General features: G+C 37.0%; 1 protein-coding gene across 2 annotated transcripts in view; it reads left to right on the forward strand.

Annotated features, from left to right (window-relative positions):
* Window positions 1-18920, forward strand: part of akap6 (A kinase (PRKA) anchor protein 6) — a 167901-nt gene that overhangs the window by 83997 nt on the left and 64984 nt on the right. For both annotated transcript variants that reach the window (XM_055171832.2, XM_055171831.2), the window contains exon 8: window positions 14652-14782. In XM_055171832.2, the coding sequence (XP_055027807.2) occupies window positions 14652-14782 (131 nt within the window). The remainder of the gene's footprint in view (window positions 1-14651; window positions 14783-18920) is intronic.

The raw sequence follows: 18920 nt of genomic DNA on the forward strand, positions 1-18920 counted from the left end.
GCATAAGATTATGCGAGTATCTGGCAAACACGAGCGTCTTTTTATCATAAACCCTTTAGACGCGTCTACAGCAGACACTTATTTTGACAAGACACGTAATGCCTATAGGTTAACTTGACGCGCAGAACACATATTTTGAAATTACGAACCACACACATGACGGGCTACATACATGTTGTGATAAACTTCAAGTGCCCTCGAAAAAAGAAGTCATCGGACACCACTGATGTTTGGTACCAATATATACCTCTGAGGTAGTACTATAAACTCTTTAGGTCCAATGCTGTACCTTTAAGTAGGGTACTGTCCCAGTGGCAACTTTTTTGACATTGTAGAAGTCTAACTAAGTCGTGTGAAGTCTAACTTGGAAACTGCTGAAATCTATAACTTATCCAAAGTTTTGCCAAGTTGTGACTGTGCCATATGTTCATGGCGACATCTGGGGAGACATACACGGCTTACACTACATATTGCACTTTAAAGCACATAAAATGCATCAGTGAGTCAAAGTTCCTACATCACTTTGATTATATAAACTGTTTAGTAAATGTTTGTACATAATTCTCTATGTTCATTATCCTGCACCAAATGCTAACAATGCATAGTTATCCTTGGTTATCTTCTGCATTGCTATTTTGTCATTTTTTAGAGCATGAGAATGTCTTTATGGTCATTGAATGCAATGCAACTCAAAACTGGCATTATGAACACAGATGTACCGGTGTGAAATATATTTGGTGTAATATGTATATTATTTTATCAGCTTGGACATAGGAGCTTTGGCTTTGAAGGAAAGTTTAACGTGTGAAATGTAGTGTATGTGTGTAATGGCGGCGCCGGGTTGGGGTTATTTCAAATTCAGTTTTCTAAGGCCGGGGGAACAATAGACTCTCAGCAGCCCTTTCTTCACCATCTGGAACAAATGCAACAAATAATAAATAGAGATACAATGGGGCAGAGAAATAGAATTTAAGTTGGCCCGCAGCACTCACCTGAAATGTATATATAATGGTCTGGAGCATTTGTCATAGCGAATGGTTTCTGGAGTTTTGTCCTACTGTTAATGAAATAGTAAACTTGGCTCCGTACATTACGCTCTGGCTTTATGCATCGATCTCTGCAATTGCTTTCTTTGTCTTATTACTAAAATCAATTTCCTTTGGTGATTGCCAAGAAGAGCATTTAAAAGCACTTACTTCATGTGATGTTTTCTAACTCCATTTCCCACCTCTCTGGCTTTTAATGTTCGCCGACAGTCCTTCAAACAAAGAAATGCACTACACGTACTGTATGCCGTTCCTGGAAAATGCTGGACAAATTTTAGGGTCAGTCTGCCCGAGACAATCGGTCAAAGTGAAGTCAGAAATGTCCTGTTTTCATCACTCACATGTCTAACGGCTGGTCACAAAACTCATTTCGACATTTGGAAGGGATTTTTTATACACTGTGGAAAAAATACACATGATTTATTTAAAACGTCTGTATGTATTAATGTATGTAGATAAAATGGCTCATTCTAAGGCAGTGCTTCTCAATTATTTTCTGCCCCCCCCCTAAGAAGAGGTAACCCCCCCTAACATTTCGAGCCCCCCCCAACTCTCCGCCGCGACTGTAAATAGTATAATTTGTCTATAAAATTACACATCTGCAAAACATTGTATCCTTATTAACATTGAGAAAACACAAAAGAAAACCCAAAAAAGAAAAAAAGAACAACTTACAACAAAGGATAACATTATTAAAAAATCAATCCTTATTTAAAGTATAATATTTTTGACCATTTGATACTGAAAATTAAATATAATCAATAAATAATAATAAAAACACAAGCGGCTTATCACTTCCTGAAAAAGTATTTTTCCCGGGGTCTCGCGCGCCCCCCCCTGGTGTCGCTTCGAGCCCCCCCTGGGGGTCCCGCCTCACTATTTGAGAAGCACTGTTCTAAGGTAGTACAATAATAGACACTGTAAAAAATATTTTTGCACATAAATTTTAGATTTTAATCCCCTCACTTAAGCAAGTGATGAGTTGCTGTAATTTATTAAGTCAAGTTGAATTTGCTTTATTTATGTCAACTTTATTTTATACGTTACACTGAAAAAAATGATTTATTCCATTTACTCATTTTTTTAAGGTAAGTGGTTGCAATCAATTTATTTAAGCCACATTTAAACAAAAAAATTTGAATGGCAAAACAAAACAAAAAACTTTTGTTTAAATGTAGCTTAAATAAATTGATTGCAACCACTTACCTTAAAAAATTGATTAAATTGAATGAATAATTTTTTTCAGTGTACAGCGACCCATCACTAGTCAATAAAGTTGAAATTACTTGTAAATCCAAGTTAATTAAATTTAAAAAATTAAGTGCAAAAATTTAAAAACTTAAGTGCAAAATATTTTTTACAGTGCAGTTCATTTTGTAAGCTCTTACCACTGATAATATAGTTATTTATTATATTGCATTTTTGTCAAGAGACTATAATTCACTATAATTTACAAAAGGATCTGCATTTTAATTAATTTCTTAAGACCATTCCTGAAACCTTTATTTTGAATTTGTGGTAGATAGGAACATTTGGACCAACAAAGGGTCCACCTCCTTCTTGGGTAAATTATCACTGAAAAAAAATATTCATTCAATTTACTCAATTTTTTAAGGTAAGTGGTTGCAATCATTTTTTTTAAGCTACATTTAGACAAAAGTTTTTTATTTTATTTTACTTTACTAATCTTTTATGTTTAAATGTAGCTTAAATAAATTGATTGCAACCACTAACCTTAAAATAATTTAGTACATTGAATGAATCATTTTTTTCAGTGATGTTAAGCGATGTAAAACTGAGTTTTGTTTCTATAAACATGGATTAGTTCACGTTAATACATGAGGCCTTTTCACATTTCTGTGTGGATTATGGAGTTCCACTTTCCGTCTTCACCTTTATTTTCTCTTTCACACGCAGCCCTTCAGGCAGTGGCTATGGCGTCTGATGTGTGCTTGTACTTTAATGCAGTGTGCTATTGCAGACTATCCAGTAGAGTCTGATCTCTCTTCTAGATCTGATTTAGTGCCTGTAGTTTCATTTAACTACTTTGAAAAACAACCTGCTTTCATCTCACATGCGTATAAGAAACACAGCCACAATCTCATTTCTGCTCCCCAAACCTCAAAGAATCCATGTCAAGGTAACTGCTGATTCGTCTGATTTCCATTGAAGATCAGATTTTTTCATGCGACTTAATTATTTCCTAATTAGTTTGCATGTTAATTAAAATGGTGGCTAATGTTAATTACCTATATTAATGGATTCTCATGTAACACCTGCCCGAAGCGCTTGGCTCAGTTTTCGAATATCTTCATCTCAGCCGTTTGACGCACGCCGTCTCGCTATGTTGAAAGCGACGAGGAATTGAAGCAGGTCGCAAACCAAACGCATTCTGTTTTCTTTTTGGGTTTCAAAGAAGCTTTTGTAGAAAGGCATGGCATATTGTGATTATATGTGTGTCTGTGAGTGTGTTTTATTTGTGGTGTGTAATCTGTTAGATGGGTCTTTGTATGAAACAGGTGCCTTTTATTGTTCTAAAAAGTTTATTTTTTAAAAGTAATTTCAGACAACTAACGTATTTCTAATAAATTGCTTTAGCATTTGCTCTCTCAAGGGTTTTTTTCTCCCTAGGACTTTTCCCAATGGGGTCTCCTAGAAGTTTTTTTCAACCCCTAGATCGCTTGTACGATTTGATCTTAGCCGCTTTATGGGCCGTTCCCATGTCGCTAGGCGCGTATGTTCTTGACACATGACCTGCGGTAAGCTTACGGCATTCTGAAAAGTTGAGATGTTTTTAACTCAATGCGGTGTGAATGCGGTGCGGATGCACTGCGTCGCAACTGCTCATTTCTATTATGAGCGCACATAGAGCGCGCCTACATTTGAAATAACAAACTTGAGCACGTAAAAGACGCGATATTGAACGGCCCCTTACTTTACTTCTTATGTTGTCCCTCGAAAAGCGCTATATAAATAAAATTGAAAATTAAATAGAATTTTAGAAAGCTCAAACATTTTGACCCTTTTACTGGTGCTTTCCACTAAACGGGACATACTCAATATTTTGAATGTAAATTTTAATTTATCATGACAAACTATATATTGTTGGAAAGGTCTAAGAATGAAATTTTTATATTTCAAAACTTTAGTGACAGTAATTTAGTAATTAGTGACAAGACTATGCAGCAAACCGTTGACACCTAGTGGCCGTTGTTGGGTAAACCATTAAAAGTGTAACACAAACCTAATTTTTTGTGATGATAATTTAATGTATAAAATATAAAAATAATATACAAATAAAAATATAAAAACGTTATTGCATTATTTTTATTTATTACAATAAATGTACCCCCCCCCCCCCCTTTTAAAAAGGGCTGTGCCAGTTAAGGGGTAATGTGTTGGAATATAAGCAGGTTTAACTATTTAATTTTAGATTACAATTCTTGTATTCAAGGTTGTGAAGCTACCATATGCTTAGTAGAAAGACAGATATCTCATTGAGTCATTAAATCTTTTTAACTCATTGTATACTTAAATCTTTTTAACTCATTGTATACTTAAATCTTTTTAACTCATTGTATACTTAAATCTTTTTTTTTATTTATTTTTAATTATTTATTTTCCTCTGTTAATTAATTTATTTTTATTTATTTTCCTCTTTTCTTAAATTAGGTAAAATTATGTTAATTTTTGGGCGAGGAAGGTATAAAGTAAAAAAAGTATAACGTATAGATATTGTAAACTCTCTAGTTATTTCAAACAATTGTTGTTTTTGATACATGATTCAATGTTGCAGTGTTTTCTTGAATTAGATATCTCACAATCTTCAGCAAAAAGACAGATATATAACTTTAACAATGTATTAAGTTTTAAAAAATTCTCAAAATGCTAAAAGGAAACTTTTCTATTATTGTTTTTTTATATGATATATAACTGAACTATTATATAACTGATTGTCTATTGGTTGTCTAATGTACAGCTATGTAAATGAGGAACACAAACAAGGCACCAGTTTTGTATAATGACCCAGTTGTTGTCACCTACACTCACCTAAAGGATTATTAGGAACACCTGTTCAATTTCTCATTAATGCAATGGTGTAATGGTGTGAGAGATGTTTTCTTGGCACACTTTAGGCCCCTTAGTGCCAATTGGGCATTGTTTAAATGCCACAACCTACCTGAGCATTGTTTCTGACCATGTCCATCCTTTTAAGACCACCATGTACCCATCCTCTGATGGCTACTTCCAGCAGGATAATGCACCATGTCACAAAGCTCGAGTTTCTTGAACATGACAATGAGTTCACTGTACTAAAATGGCCCCCACAGTCACCAGATCTCAACCCAGTAGAGCATCTTTGGGATGTGGTGGAACGGGAGCTTCGTGCCCTGGATGTGCATCCCACAAATCTCCATCAACTCCAAGATGCTATCCTATCAATATGGGCCAACATTTCTAAAGAATGCTTGCAGCACCTTGTTGAATCAATGCCACGTAGAATTAAGGCAGTTCTAACGGCGAATGGGTTCAAACACAGTATTAGTATGGTGTTCCTAATAATCCTTTAGGTGAGTGTATATGTGATGGCAAAATAATAGATCTATTCTGGCATTCTTGACACACCTGCTGTGATTGTTTGGCATGCATTGCATAGCTAAGCAAACCAAAACCATATTAAAGTGAAGATAGTCCCTATTAGATTGAAAATGATGACCGCCCGATCAATACGACCCCCCGTCTGACTAATCTATAACACGAACATTGTTTCAGAGCCTCAGCGTGTCTTCCTGCCCGTGTCTCGAGGTGCTTACACTTCATGGAAGCAAGGATCAGCGATTAAATGTCACCTTTCAGCAACAACATTAAATAAGAAGCAGCAATTTAGCTCCTAGCAATTGCTAATTTCACGCCCTGATAAATGTTGCAGGAGCTAAAGCTTTCAAACTGCTTGGGATATTTCTTAAAGGGGATCCGACATGTGCCGATGAAGGCGTGAGCTCTTTGGTGGGGACAAGTACACACTTTCACTTCAAGGTCAAAGGCATTGCAGACATTGTTTTGTCGTAATCTAAATGTGTAATTCATTTCTTATTACCAATTAAAATTTCATTGTGACCTCATCAGGTCTTTTATTAAGGTATTTGAAATGCTGTCCCAAGAAAGCGGTGTGTAAGAAGATATTTGACATTTAACAAAGAGTAGGTAGAGAAAAACGAATGTGAGAAATGGCAGGGGTGCTATTATGCCCGGAGAAGAGCTGTCCATTAGCATTCCCATTTAACTTCAAATCAATAGATTCACTGGCACGTGAAGTCTTGAATGTAAGCGACTTGGATGTTGCCATCTTTACTTCCTGGGCTCTCGGTCAGTTTTTATTTATTTATTGAGCCAATAAATGCTGAATACTCTGTATATGGAAATATTTATTTGTCGTTGATATCTATTGTAATGCAGCATTTATATGTTGCTTACAAAAACATTGATTGGTGGAAGATGCTTTTCGTCAGGTTTATACAGCCGCAGAAAACATTAAGAGACTTCTTTCAGTTTTGACTTTAATCATCATTTCTAGATGTATTGTGACCATTTCAGTCCAGTGTCTGAGAGCATGATAAGACGCATGACACATGTGACTAAAAGTATTTTATTTTTTATTTTTCCTAAAATACATGTAAAACATTAGTATTAACTCTTTCCCTGCCATTGACGGGTTATCTCGTCAATTAAGAGAAAACATTTGCATGAAAAAAGTGTTCCTGATGAGTTTTTATGATTATCTGTAATAACGTGATTATCCACTAGATGGCACACTTACCAAATTTAAAAAAAACTGAAGCAAAAAAAAAGGCTGGCAGGGAATGAGTTAAGTGTTGAGAAATGAATTTGAACTTGTTTTCTCTACGTATTGAAGATTGGAAAACACTGCATCTTTTTTGTGATTTTGATCATGTTTTCCCCATTTTAATTTTCAGTAAATAAATGCAAATTAAAACACATCATTTTAAATAAGAATTTGGCAGAAATGTTGTCGGTAGTTGACAGAATGAAACAAAAATGATAATTTTACTTAAACACATACCTATAAATAGTAAATCTATCTGAAAGGGACAATTGAAATGGTCTTTTAATTTTTTCTGCAGCTGTATATACAGTATATTCTGAAAATGACCTGAAAATGTCTGTCCACTGACGGTTCCTATCCAACCTGACATAGCTTGAGAGGATTTGCAAAGAAGAATGGCAGAAAATCCCCCAATCTAGGTTGTGTCTTAACCAAAAACATTCAAGGCTGTATTTGCTGCCAAGGTTGCTTCAACTGAGCACTGAGAAAAGGGTCTGAATACTTATGCAAATGTAAAATTTCAAGTTTTTAAAAAAATAAATGTACAGATATTTCTTAAATTCAGTTTTTACTTTGTATTTATGGCAAAAAGATAAATAAAAAAATAGTTTGTAGTATTATGCTGCCTACACACCATCGCGTTCCTCGCCTTATGCTGTGTTTACACCAACCGCGTTTGAGGCGTCAAAATCGCGTCTGCCGCGTCTAGTTTGCCGCTTGAACAGTGCCGAAAAAGCAAGAATTTGACGCACATCAGAGGCAAAATCCGCTTCTTGAGGGAGGGGCAACTGCTATGCGGTTGTCTGTTTGTTGGGTGATGGGGCTGCCGCCACAGCAGCAAGCAGGCTCCTGATTGGTTAACGCATTGCAAAAATCCGCCAAAGTTCAAATATTTCAACTCGGGCATCAGCCGCAAATTCGTGTCAAACGCAAAATGCACAAAAAGCACCATTTGCGCATACCGCGCCATATGCTCAATTTGCGCCATTCGCGCGAACGAGGGGGAATTGCGTCTAATGCGCCGTGCCAAACGCCTCATCCGCGGCGCATCAGCGCGTCTTCACGTTGACTTAACATTGAAAAATCACTCGCGCTTGACGCCTCTACCGCGGCTGGTGTAAACGCAGCATTAGATTACTTGCAAGATTTAACTTCGTGTCATGCAAATTTTTGCTCGGGTTGAAAAGTTTTACGTTTTTAAAGCAACTGTGCTGCCCAATTCGCGTCATTTACATCGCCGTTCACGTCTATTCACCAATTCGCGCATTTAACAATTTGCGCGTTTGGTGTGTACCATACGGTGGCTGACAGGGGTCACTGCACTGCAACGAAAGAAAATACATGCAACTACAAAAAAAACACCAGCTAATTAAGAAAACATCTATATCAGTTTGACAACACATGCGCTGCAGACTTGCAGCACAAACAAATAAATAAATGCACTGCAAATTCCCATAACACGAATACAGAAACACAATGGAAGCAGAAGAAACGACAATCATCTGCGACTATCTACAGTGCATGTGTTGTCAAACTGATGAAGATATTTTCTTAATTGCTTGTGTTTTCTTTCGTTGAAGTGCAGTGACCCCTGTTGGCCACAGTAGTACCCCCCCATTAGGCTGCACCATAACAAAATGTAAAAAAGTGAAGGGGTCTGAATATTTATGCAAATGCGATTTTTTGTTTGTTTTTTAAAACAAATTAATTAACAGACATTTCTAAACATCTGTTTTCACTTTGTCATTAACAGATACATGAAAATAAAACGAATGTAGTATTACAAAAAATAATAAAGTGAAGAGGGTCTGAATACTTTTGAAAGCAGTCTATACAGTATATCAGGTTTAATTGTTGATTTAAAATATGCTACTGAACCCTTAATATGCAATTAGTAGATCATAACTTTAAGAATCTTAATTTTATAACATAACTTTTCATATGTTGCGCAATGTGTTTTGAATTCTCCAGATAAACCATGACTAATTTATCTTGAGCCAACGCCAGCATCTGTTTCAGTGGCAGCGTAGATAACCGTTAAAATATGGCCCCTTGTTTTATATTGCATACATAATCAAATTTATTTGACCAAGCAGTCAAACAACAGCAAACAAATGCGCTCGTATCAGCAGCTGGTTAGCTGCAAAAGACAGATAAGCGTGAGTAAACGTGAAGAACTTGTGTCTTACAACACTGTAATAATCGTCATTATTTTGGGCTATAAAGTCATGTGATTCATTCAGGAAGCGCTCACCACACATTAAATCCAGCCTTTATGACTAGTGATTCGAAAGTAATAGTTTTCAAATGAGTTTCATGCCTTCGACGGCCCCTCTGAGGGCCGCTGTCCTCAAAAATAATCTCTCCCATAACTTTCCAAGGAGCGAGAGGCAAACCGACCCTCCGCCGGTTGAAACAGTAGCACATTTCTTACTCGTGAATCCGATACATTGGAATGAATTACACCCCCTTAAACGACAATTGGTAGATTTTGTTTTCCTTTCGCACAAAATGACCGCCTTTCCCAGCCGCATGTGTGAAGGTGAAGCTTTGCAGGCGTATTTGTCAATTTATGAGCTGCTTTGATAGAACCCGTGGCCGTTTACAACCGCCGCCTCGACCTCACACAACTCCCGGCTGAATTTATTTTCCCGATACAGCCTCTGAACATCAGGACCGACCTGACGGGAGACATTTCAAACAGGCCCGTGTATGTTGTGGTTGTTTTGAACAGCGGTCGCGGGGGAGCCTCGGTGCCGAGAGACTTCCCACGGTTTTCAATCTCGCCGCGGCGCTCCTCGCATTCAAAGCAGGCGATAAAGAAATGAGCGAAGACTGCGTTTTGTCACATAGCTTAAATATAGAATTTAGGAGGTATCCGCAGGCCTCTGTCCGACAATTCACTGAAGTTTTCTCCAAACTGCCCACCGGAGTCACATTTTTCTCTTCGTTAGTTTATATCGTCCCCCAGCTGCTTTCAATGAGACTGTCGCCTTTCTCTCTCTCTCTTTCTCTTTCTTTCTGTCTCTTTTGGTTTTTATTGCAATGTAGCAACAAAAGAATGTTATTGAATTCTGTTTGGATTATATTTGATCCCGATGAATTCTTTCCTCCTGTTGTATGTGAAACACATGTGCTTCAGAGCTCAAGCGTCGTCGTGTTTGTGATCGTTTGCCTCTAGTGCAGAGTTTTAAAACACAATCTGTAAAATTTCAGCATTCGTCTCGCTTATGAAGGCGAATTAGTCTAAAAATCTGTTTGCCTGATGGGGCTTTTAATACTTTACGACCATTGATGTTTTTCTCTCATTACTGTTTCTCTTTGGTACAAAACAGTTTTAAAAATAGAGGGATTTTACTGGGGTTTGCCAAGTCAAGCATCACTATTTCTATTGCTTACCCATGGAGTTTGGTTTTTAACAAACTTCAGTATTAAACTTTGACACAACTTCTCCCTGGTAAAGTTGGTGGTTGATAAAAATGCCTTTTTGATTATATCCAAAAATCACCTGTCAAAGTGTTAGACATTCAAAATAATTTAGACTTTTAGTTGAAGATAATGAGTATTGTATTCATTTTGGATTGATTTTGCTTCTTGGTTCAGGAAGATTTTATCCAATAATCTTATAATCTGGAGATTTGGAGCATCAAACTTCAATTTCACTTATTGATTTTAATCTTTGACATCAGCTTACTCAGTCAATATTAAAGATATCAAGATTATATTTTCCCACAATATTCTTTACATTATGCTGGATGATTTTATGTAGAAAACAGTAAATCACAAAAATGACTTTAGCTTGGTTTTCACTTGCAGAGTCACACATTTTCTCCAATTATTCTTTAAGCTTCACAATTGGCCTCATTTATGAAATGAGCGTATGACAGAAAATTGCGCGTACGGTTGTTTACACGCAAGACTTGGCATTTACCAGTATGGACGTGAGCCGTGTCAAATTTCACGTAAGGTTTCCCCTTACAGTATGTACGCAAGTTATGAGTTAGCATTAAGATGTATGTATTACCCATTTAATATCCTATCTGTAAAGGAATAACCAGAAAAAGTTATAAATAGTTTTCTCGTTTAGTTTAATAAATGAAAAATTAGACTTTGTTTAACAGTTTGTTTGAAAAGAAAGACAAACGTATTTTTTACGATTTGTCATTCATTTACTTATTCTACCTACACTGTTATGTGCAAAACCTGCAATGAAATTCACATATACAATATGGTTTATTTACATTTATATATATTTATATTTTTATGCATTAATGCAAAATATTTCATCATTAAAATTATTAAGTCTAAAAACACTATTATATTATAATTATACTATAATACTTAAGTTAATAATTAAAATAATTAAAATTACATGGTTGGCATTTATAAGATAAATTTGTCTTCAGTGATCTGGCTCTAAACTGAATTTCCCAACTTCCTTTTTTATTGGTTTTCAAGCTACTTGAAAGGTCAAAGTTCAGTATCCATGGAGACGTTTCTTTCCGTGTCCGGGTTACGTTTCTTCATGTTGTGAACTCGAGGCTTCATTTATATGGGCGTAATATTTAAATTAAGATAGTTTTCATCCGCCACATTTATCAACAGATGCCATCAAATTTTCATCCGCCACATTAATCACACGTCGTAAACGCTGTTGTAAGATGATATTTGCTCACGGGTCTGCGCTTGTTTCTATGTTCAGCCCAGTCACACGAAATTACGTACCTATAGTCACATAATTTTTTATTCTTTTTCGTGACACTGTCACAAATTTCACGAATTTTACTATCACAAATTTTTGTGTATGTGTCATTGTCACGTGTTGGTTGGTCAACTTTTTTGTCCTGTTTTCTAACCATTGTCGCGTCGGTTTCAGGTTAGATTTACATAAAATGACATCCTTATCCAAACCCAACTCTAACCCTAATGCCAGGCAACAATGGTTTAAAATGTTAAAAAATTAATCAGAAAAAATAGTATAAACCAAACTTAAAGTCACATCCTAAAGCAAACACCAAATCTAACCCTAAACCGAAGCGACAATTGTTTAAAAATAGGAAAAAGCAGTTGAGTAACCAATACGTGACAATGACACATAAACAGAAATTTGTGATACGATCACAAAAAAACTCGGAAATTCGTGCAGGGTTTCCCACAGAAAATTTGTTAGTTAAGGTGGTAGGGTTGTGCGGGTGGGCAGGGCCAGGGGCATGCGGGGCATACGCATCATGATGAAAATATTTTTATTTAAAACACTCAAATAAAACTAAATTTTAAAGAAACTTTGACAGATACTAGATTATTCATGAATTAAATGTTTTATCAACTGGCTAGTTATCCTCCAGACAGTGACGGACCATGTCTTTCTCTCATTTCGGCCATGTGGTGCGCGTGCCCGCTCGTGGTGTGAAGCGCGTCCACGCTATTCTCCGAGATGCAGTTGACGGCCTTTTGTGCAGCGAAATAATTTTTTGGACGACCTAGTTAAGGTGCTAGGGTTTCCCAGCTTAGGTGGGCCACCCGAACTGAAAAGTGCTGCGGGAAACCCTGTCGTGAAAGTATCATGAAAATAATCAAAAAATTACGTGACTATAGGTACACAATTTCGTGAGACTTGGTAGCAGGTTTTCTGTGGGTTCACACCAGATGCGAGTTCAACAAATTGCGCGAGTAGATAACATAAAAAGTTAACGCAATCAGACGCATCCTTGCGTGGGGCGATGCGAATGACGCAATATGGGCAGCATGTTTGCCGCGAAAACACGCACTATTCGCCCAATAGAAAATATTCAGCTCGAACGAAAAATTTGCATGACACGAAGTTAAATCCCGCGAGTAATCTAAGTACCTGCGTTTGGTGTGTATGTAGCATTAGATTGATAAATGAGGCCCAATTTGTGCAAATTACCGATAATGTAATATTTGTAATAACAGTGGTTTATGTAATATTCAGACACGATACATAACATGACGAAGTTTCTGATTGGCAGTTGAATATCATAGCACATCCCTGAAGATCTGGAGCTGTGGAAATTTCCAGACATGTAAACAAAAGAGCTCAAAGTGATTCGTTTCAGCAGATTTTACCGACATCTGACTATTTTTCTCACTCTGGGGACGAGAGTAAGTTTTCATCAAATAAGTGAATTTATATCGATTCCTGCCATATTAGCAGTTTAAAGCTCCTGACGGTGGAAGCGAGAGACGGCTTGAGAGGTTTCTGAATGATTCTGTTTGAAATAAGAATACAGAATATTCACACGCAAATCCCTTCTGTCTGCATATCTGAATAAGCTTCAGTTTAAACAGTGCAGGAGGAGAGATGCCGGGAAATCCAGCCTAGCCACAGTGTTGTCCGTTCATGGGGTTATTTACGGCATCTGCGGGAGGCTTTGTGCTTTCAGAAAGAGGTCGCATGGGAAGCCAAGACCTGTTGTTGGCGCGGTGGGCGACGTGCTATTCGCTGTTCCACACTTTATAAGAAAATTAATTAAGCAACTCTTTTAAGTCGTGTTTTTGCGGGGGTTGTCTGTTTCGAGATTATGAAAGCTATCTCACACTGTTTGCACGCCATTGTGGGTAAACTCTCGAGTGCAGTATGACACAAGAAGACAAATACTCAACAATATCTCGATTTCTTCACGGTTTCTTCAAGTTTAGGTTAATATCTTCCCATAGCCCAAACGTATGCATTTATAGATTACAACTTTGATTTTTAATACTAAAAGGTGATTCTAGTCGGTCTTGCAGTTTGGGTTGTGTGGGGAGGGGTGAAGATCAATGCCAATGACTCTTAAACACAGACAAGGCACAAGAGGAGGGAATTACAACCACGTCCTCGATGCAAAACCGAAGCTCCGCTCTGGGCCGAACTGTCCTTATGCTCAAGGTGGCATGCAGAAATTGCTTTTGTCGGAGGTGGGCATCGGTTATTATTGCGTGTGTAAGCCGCTCTGCTGGGATTGAGTAATTAGGATCCTGACACGGCATCGGCGCGCGAGCTGAGTGAATCAAAAATGAAGGCAAATGAAAGCAAATTCCTCCGAGGAGGGAGTGGAGAACTCGCCGCTAATTTTCTAGAGCTCCTAGTTAGATTCATTTCATTTCTCCCAAATGAGCAAAGCGCCCGAGCCCGGCGTTTGATGGCCGCCCAATAAATGGAATGAAAAAGTGACATCTTTCTGTTGATTCGCTTGTTTATTATCAAGGCTAGCTTTGATTGAGGACCAGTTTACATTCATGGAAACGTCTGACCTTTCTCGAGGCATCTGCGGAGCAGGCGGCACGCACTCACTGGAGAATGCAAACCGGCGCGCTTCATAAAGCGTTGAGAAATGAGCAAAAAATCAAAGCCGTCTGTTGAAGATTTTATTGGCTTTGCTCCTTTATCGCCTCGTGTTTTGCACAATAGCTGATCTCGGTCAAGCCAATGTAGCCAATTTTGTCAAGCACCGAGCAGAAATGCATATTTCTTTCCAATCTGATTTGAAAAGTGCCCCTAATCGCTTCTTAAAGCAAACAAACGCTTTCTAAAACTGAGAGAAGCGCCTCTTTATTGCGTTCGTATTGATTGAAACTGTAGACATCTAGTTTTGCAAGTTCTGATGGTTTATTATTTTTAATAGTTTTTGAAGTTGGATCAATGACGTTGAGGTTATTGTTTTCATACAGGGCGTTGCAGTAATCTCTAATGTAATATTTTGAATTGATGTGAATGGTTTCTCACTCTTTTATACTCACGTCTGTATTCACGTCAACAGGTAGAGGTCTTACAAAGCCATCGTGAGGCCCAGAAAGATGTTCTGGATCAGATGAAGATTAAACTGAAGAGTCAACAGTACTGTCCCAACAACAGATGTATTGACTTCACCCGGATGTCCAAGTCCAACAGGTATAAGACGTTTTACAAAAATGTGTTTTTTATGCATCAAATTTTGGTTCGCAATGCATCTTATTTTTGACCAAGAAACATCCACATAAGAGGTTTTGTGATTGATATGTAAAATGGCATTTTTGTTTTAGCCTTGGGCGTTTTGTTCTGCACATATCTTGCCATTTCATCCACAGGGCTATTTTAAGGACTTGATGTAACCTTTCTCTAATGCTACTTAATGCAAGTCCTTCTGTAACCTTGTATAGAAACCATTATTGTTTTTTCCTTTACTAAAATGACTAATCTCTTCCTTTCGGAGACCCATTTGTTCGCTCTCTCTCCTGATCCGGTAAGAGTCCTGAGCGTTAACCGTAGAGTCCGTGCCGGACCGCTCGACTTGGCTTTGACTCAAACATCGTTTTAATCCTTTTAAGCTTCTGGTTGTAATGATTTATTTTGCGGTAAAAAACCCATAATGATCCTTTGAATTTTAATGATGGCCTGCCTGCTCAAGGATTCATTGTTTTGACTCTTTGGCCCTTACCTTTGCATGGAAACATGTCTTAAGGGAGAAGCCGTCGAATCGAATGGCTTCCAGTGCCTCTCTCATCCGATACAGACGGGACGTCTGCCATTCAGTTATCACAAACCCTCTGCAGGACGAAACAGACAAAAGAAACATAACAGACAGCGATTGAAAGGAGATGTTAAGTCCTCTGCATTAGGCGCAAGGGATTAGCACCGTAAATTAAAAGGCTCTTTCTATAAAACTGTCACTTCATATGAGATGTGAGGTGTGTCAGTATAGCTCGCCAACCTTTCCCGGTGAGGCTCGAGGGTGAAGTGGGCTGCTGGGTCTGATGATGAATTTGAAAACCTCCCCCCGTTCGTTGTGTCTGCGTTGATGTTAAATGGATTTGAAAAGAAAGGGAGATGGAGAGGTGTTTATTTCGGTCTCCTAGGAGTGTCAGTCTAGTGTTGATCTGGTTGAGTTGGTTTTAGGTGGATATGTAATGCTCTGTACACAAGGGTTTGGACAGAAAAGACTAAAGACTAGAGAGAGATTAGGACAGGTGGGAGAATCTCATGAGAGCGATCAATTTGGTAATAATACCATACATGTATGTGACCCAAAACCAGTCATAGCACAAAAGCATTAGGATATTAAGTAAAGATCATGTTTCATGAAGATGTTTTGTAAATTTACTACCATAAATTTATCAAAAACTGTATTTATCATTAGTAATATGTGTTGCTAAGGACTTCATTTGGACAACTTTAAAGGTGATTTTTTTCAATAATGATTTTTTTGCACCCTCAGTTTCCAGATTTTCAAGTAGTTTTATCTCAGCTAATATAGCATAACAAATCTTACATCAATAGCACCAGAGCTTATTTATTCAGCTTTCAGATGATGTATAAATCTTAATTAAAAAATTACCCTGTTGACTGGTTTTGTGGTCCAGGGTTACATTACATTTATTATTCTATATTTCATATTCCTGTATTTGGGTCAGTGACAAAAACAGTTTGCCAAGATGAGAAAATAATTTTTTTAAACTTGTTTTAAAAGCATGCATCAGGTTTATTTCAATGCACATAGTGTGTTTATGTTAATTTTATGCAATAAAAAGTTACATTTGAACCATTTTTATTAAAGTTAAGACTGAATGGACCTGAAAATGGTGTAACCGCCAATTGCGCCAAAGAATGAAAAATATTAAATATGTTATCCACTTTGATGGCATGTAAGCATAATTATATATATATAAAAAAATGATTAGTTATTTTTAAATGTAAATTTGAACGCGTTTTTGTAATATTTGTCCGGACATATGCTCTGTTTTCTAAATAATCATTGTAAAAATGTATGTAAATTTTTTTTACACTAAACTAGATGATTATATGTAATTCCACATTTTTATGAATATATTGATATTTTCATTAAAAAAAATACTAGTTATACCAATTGACACAGACCGGTTACACCACATTGACATTTTTGCAATTATTCCCCAAATATTCTTTCAAAATGAAATAATACCAGAAATTTTAGACTTGGTCCTCAAAAAAGAGAATGTATGCAAGTAATCCGCAAATTTATTTTTAAAATTTAACCCCTTTACATTTAATTGAACCATATGGACACAAATTAATTAACGTCACATCATTGACCCATTTACTGTAAAGCTGCTTTGCAACGATTCACAATTATGAAAAGTGCCACAGAAATACATTTGAATTTAAATTCCAATAAATAACATACTTAGATTATAATTCAACCCAACCCAAAATAATAAATACATTTTTCATTGTAATTATCTTACTTTCAAATGGTCTGGGTTAATTTTCAACAATGTTGGGTTGTAATTTAACGGTCGCCGTGATTTCACAAAGTAAGATGTGATCCTGAATCAAAATTTTTTGATGGCCCTGGAATGTTTTATTCAAGGAAACCCTAAATTACCCTTAACTCAAACCAAACCATTTTATCCATCAAATTAGTGTGAAATAATAATAAAGATAATAACTAAAGATTCTTACCGTCAACGAGGTGAAAATAATCCACACGCAGAGACATTTCCCTCTTCTGTCAATTCCTCCAGAAAACATCGCTCTTGAGAGTTAATATTTATTTCAGAAAGAAATCTTTTGGATTATCTTTTCGTTCATTGCGAATTTGGAACAAATAATGGACAGTATCGCTTTGTGGCAGCGCAGGATGAGAATTAAAAATTCATGCACTATTTTAATTTTAATAAAAACTAGTGGACCCTCCCATTTATATTTGTATGCTTTATAGGGGGTCCGGGCCCACCCTAGCCCCCCTCAATTCGAACACTGGTTTCAACCCAAAGTGCTGGGTTGCTTTAACCCATTGTTGGGTCAAATATAAAAAAATGTTTGGGCTAATTTAACTAACTTAACGTCTGGGCTCGTCCCTTTTTGATTTTTTGGAGTGTAATTATATTATTGATTATATTGTACTGTAGTTTTACTGTATTATAGTAATGAGAATAAATGGAGAACTATTACTGAGAATAAAGAGCATTACAGAAAACTTACCTTTAATCTTACTGTTGATGAGAATTTGCAAGGAAAATATGTTGAATTGTCATAAAACGAAAACAAATAAAAATTGAAATAGTCTTAAAATATACATAAATCTTCATGCTAAAATGCGATTTCTGTTTTGTCACTTGTTTTTGAGGTAGACGTGGTATTGCTTGATTCACTCAGGTACTCGAATAGTCTCAAGTTCATGTTTGGTAGGACAGGAGTACAGCTTGTGCTGACAACCCAAAACAAGCCGGAGAAAATGATGCTGACAGACCAGAATCCCATGATGCACGTCTGCTAAATAGATCTCGCATCTTCTCTCCTGCATGCTTGTTTTCTGTTATTCGTTGTTAATGTTGTTTGGATGCCCGAGAGCTTGTTTTACAAGCATTTAGATTTATGTTAGTGTGGAGGTACGAAAAACAATACAGTATGCAAGAATACAAAAATATGCTTGTCTGTTTAACTGGCAAAGAGCATATTGAGTTTTAATATCAATCGTAGAGCGCAGCGCCTAAGGGAGTTTTCACACTTATTCTGCGCACATCTGACTGTTTCTAATTTGCTGTCTTCGCCGTTTTGTTCTGATCAATGTCTCGCGTACAAACACAGATAAAATTTTCACAAATTCCCCGACGTCGTTGCGTTTAATCAGCGCCTGCTTGGAAATGCAAATTTGCCTGGAAATGCTAACCGCCCCTATACGCGCTAGCATTCGATCCCACATTCCCGTTTCTTTTGTGCCTGCTCTGAATTGAAATAAAACGATTTCTCTTCCACCCCCCTTGATCGTTATTTGTGTAATTTCATTCATCGTTTTTTTGTCATTCAGGATCCCTTGTATACGTAAGAAGAAATGAAAATGGTGCTAGTTTGACATAACTGTCAGGGTGCTGGAAAGCTGCGCAGATTCAAAACGATTTCCAGGCTAATGTTTATAAACATGCTGCCGCCCTGCTGAGGCGAAAAGCTAAGCAAAGCTCAGACGCTAATATGTTTGTTTGTTTGTTTATGCGCGTGTGGTGAATGTGCATCTGTGCCTATTTTAGCCGTATTGTAAACGTATGCGCATTCACTACTAGTCCTCATTACAACA

This window comes from Misgurnus anguillicaudatus, chromosome 7 (assembly GCF_027580225.2).
Source record: "Misgurnus anguillicaudatus chromosome 7, ASM2758022v2, whole genome shotgun sequence".
NCBI classification, from domain to species: domain Eukaryota; kingdom Metazoa; phylum Chordata; class Actinopteri; order Cypriniformes; family Cobitidae; genus Misgurnus; species Misgurnus anguillicaudatus.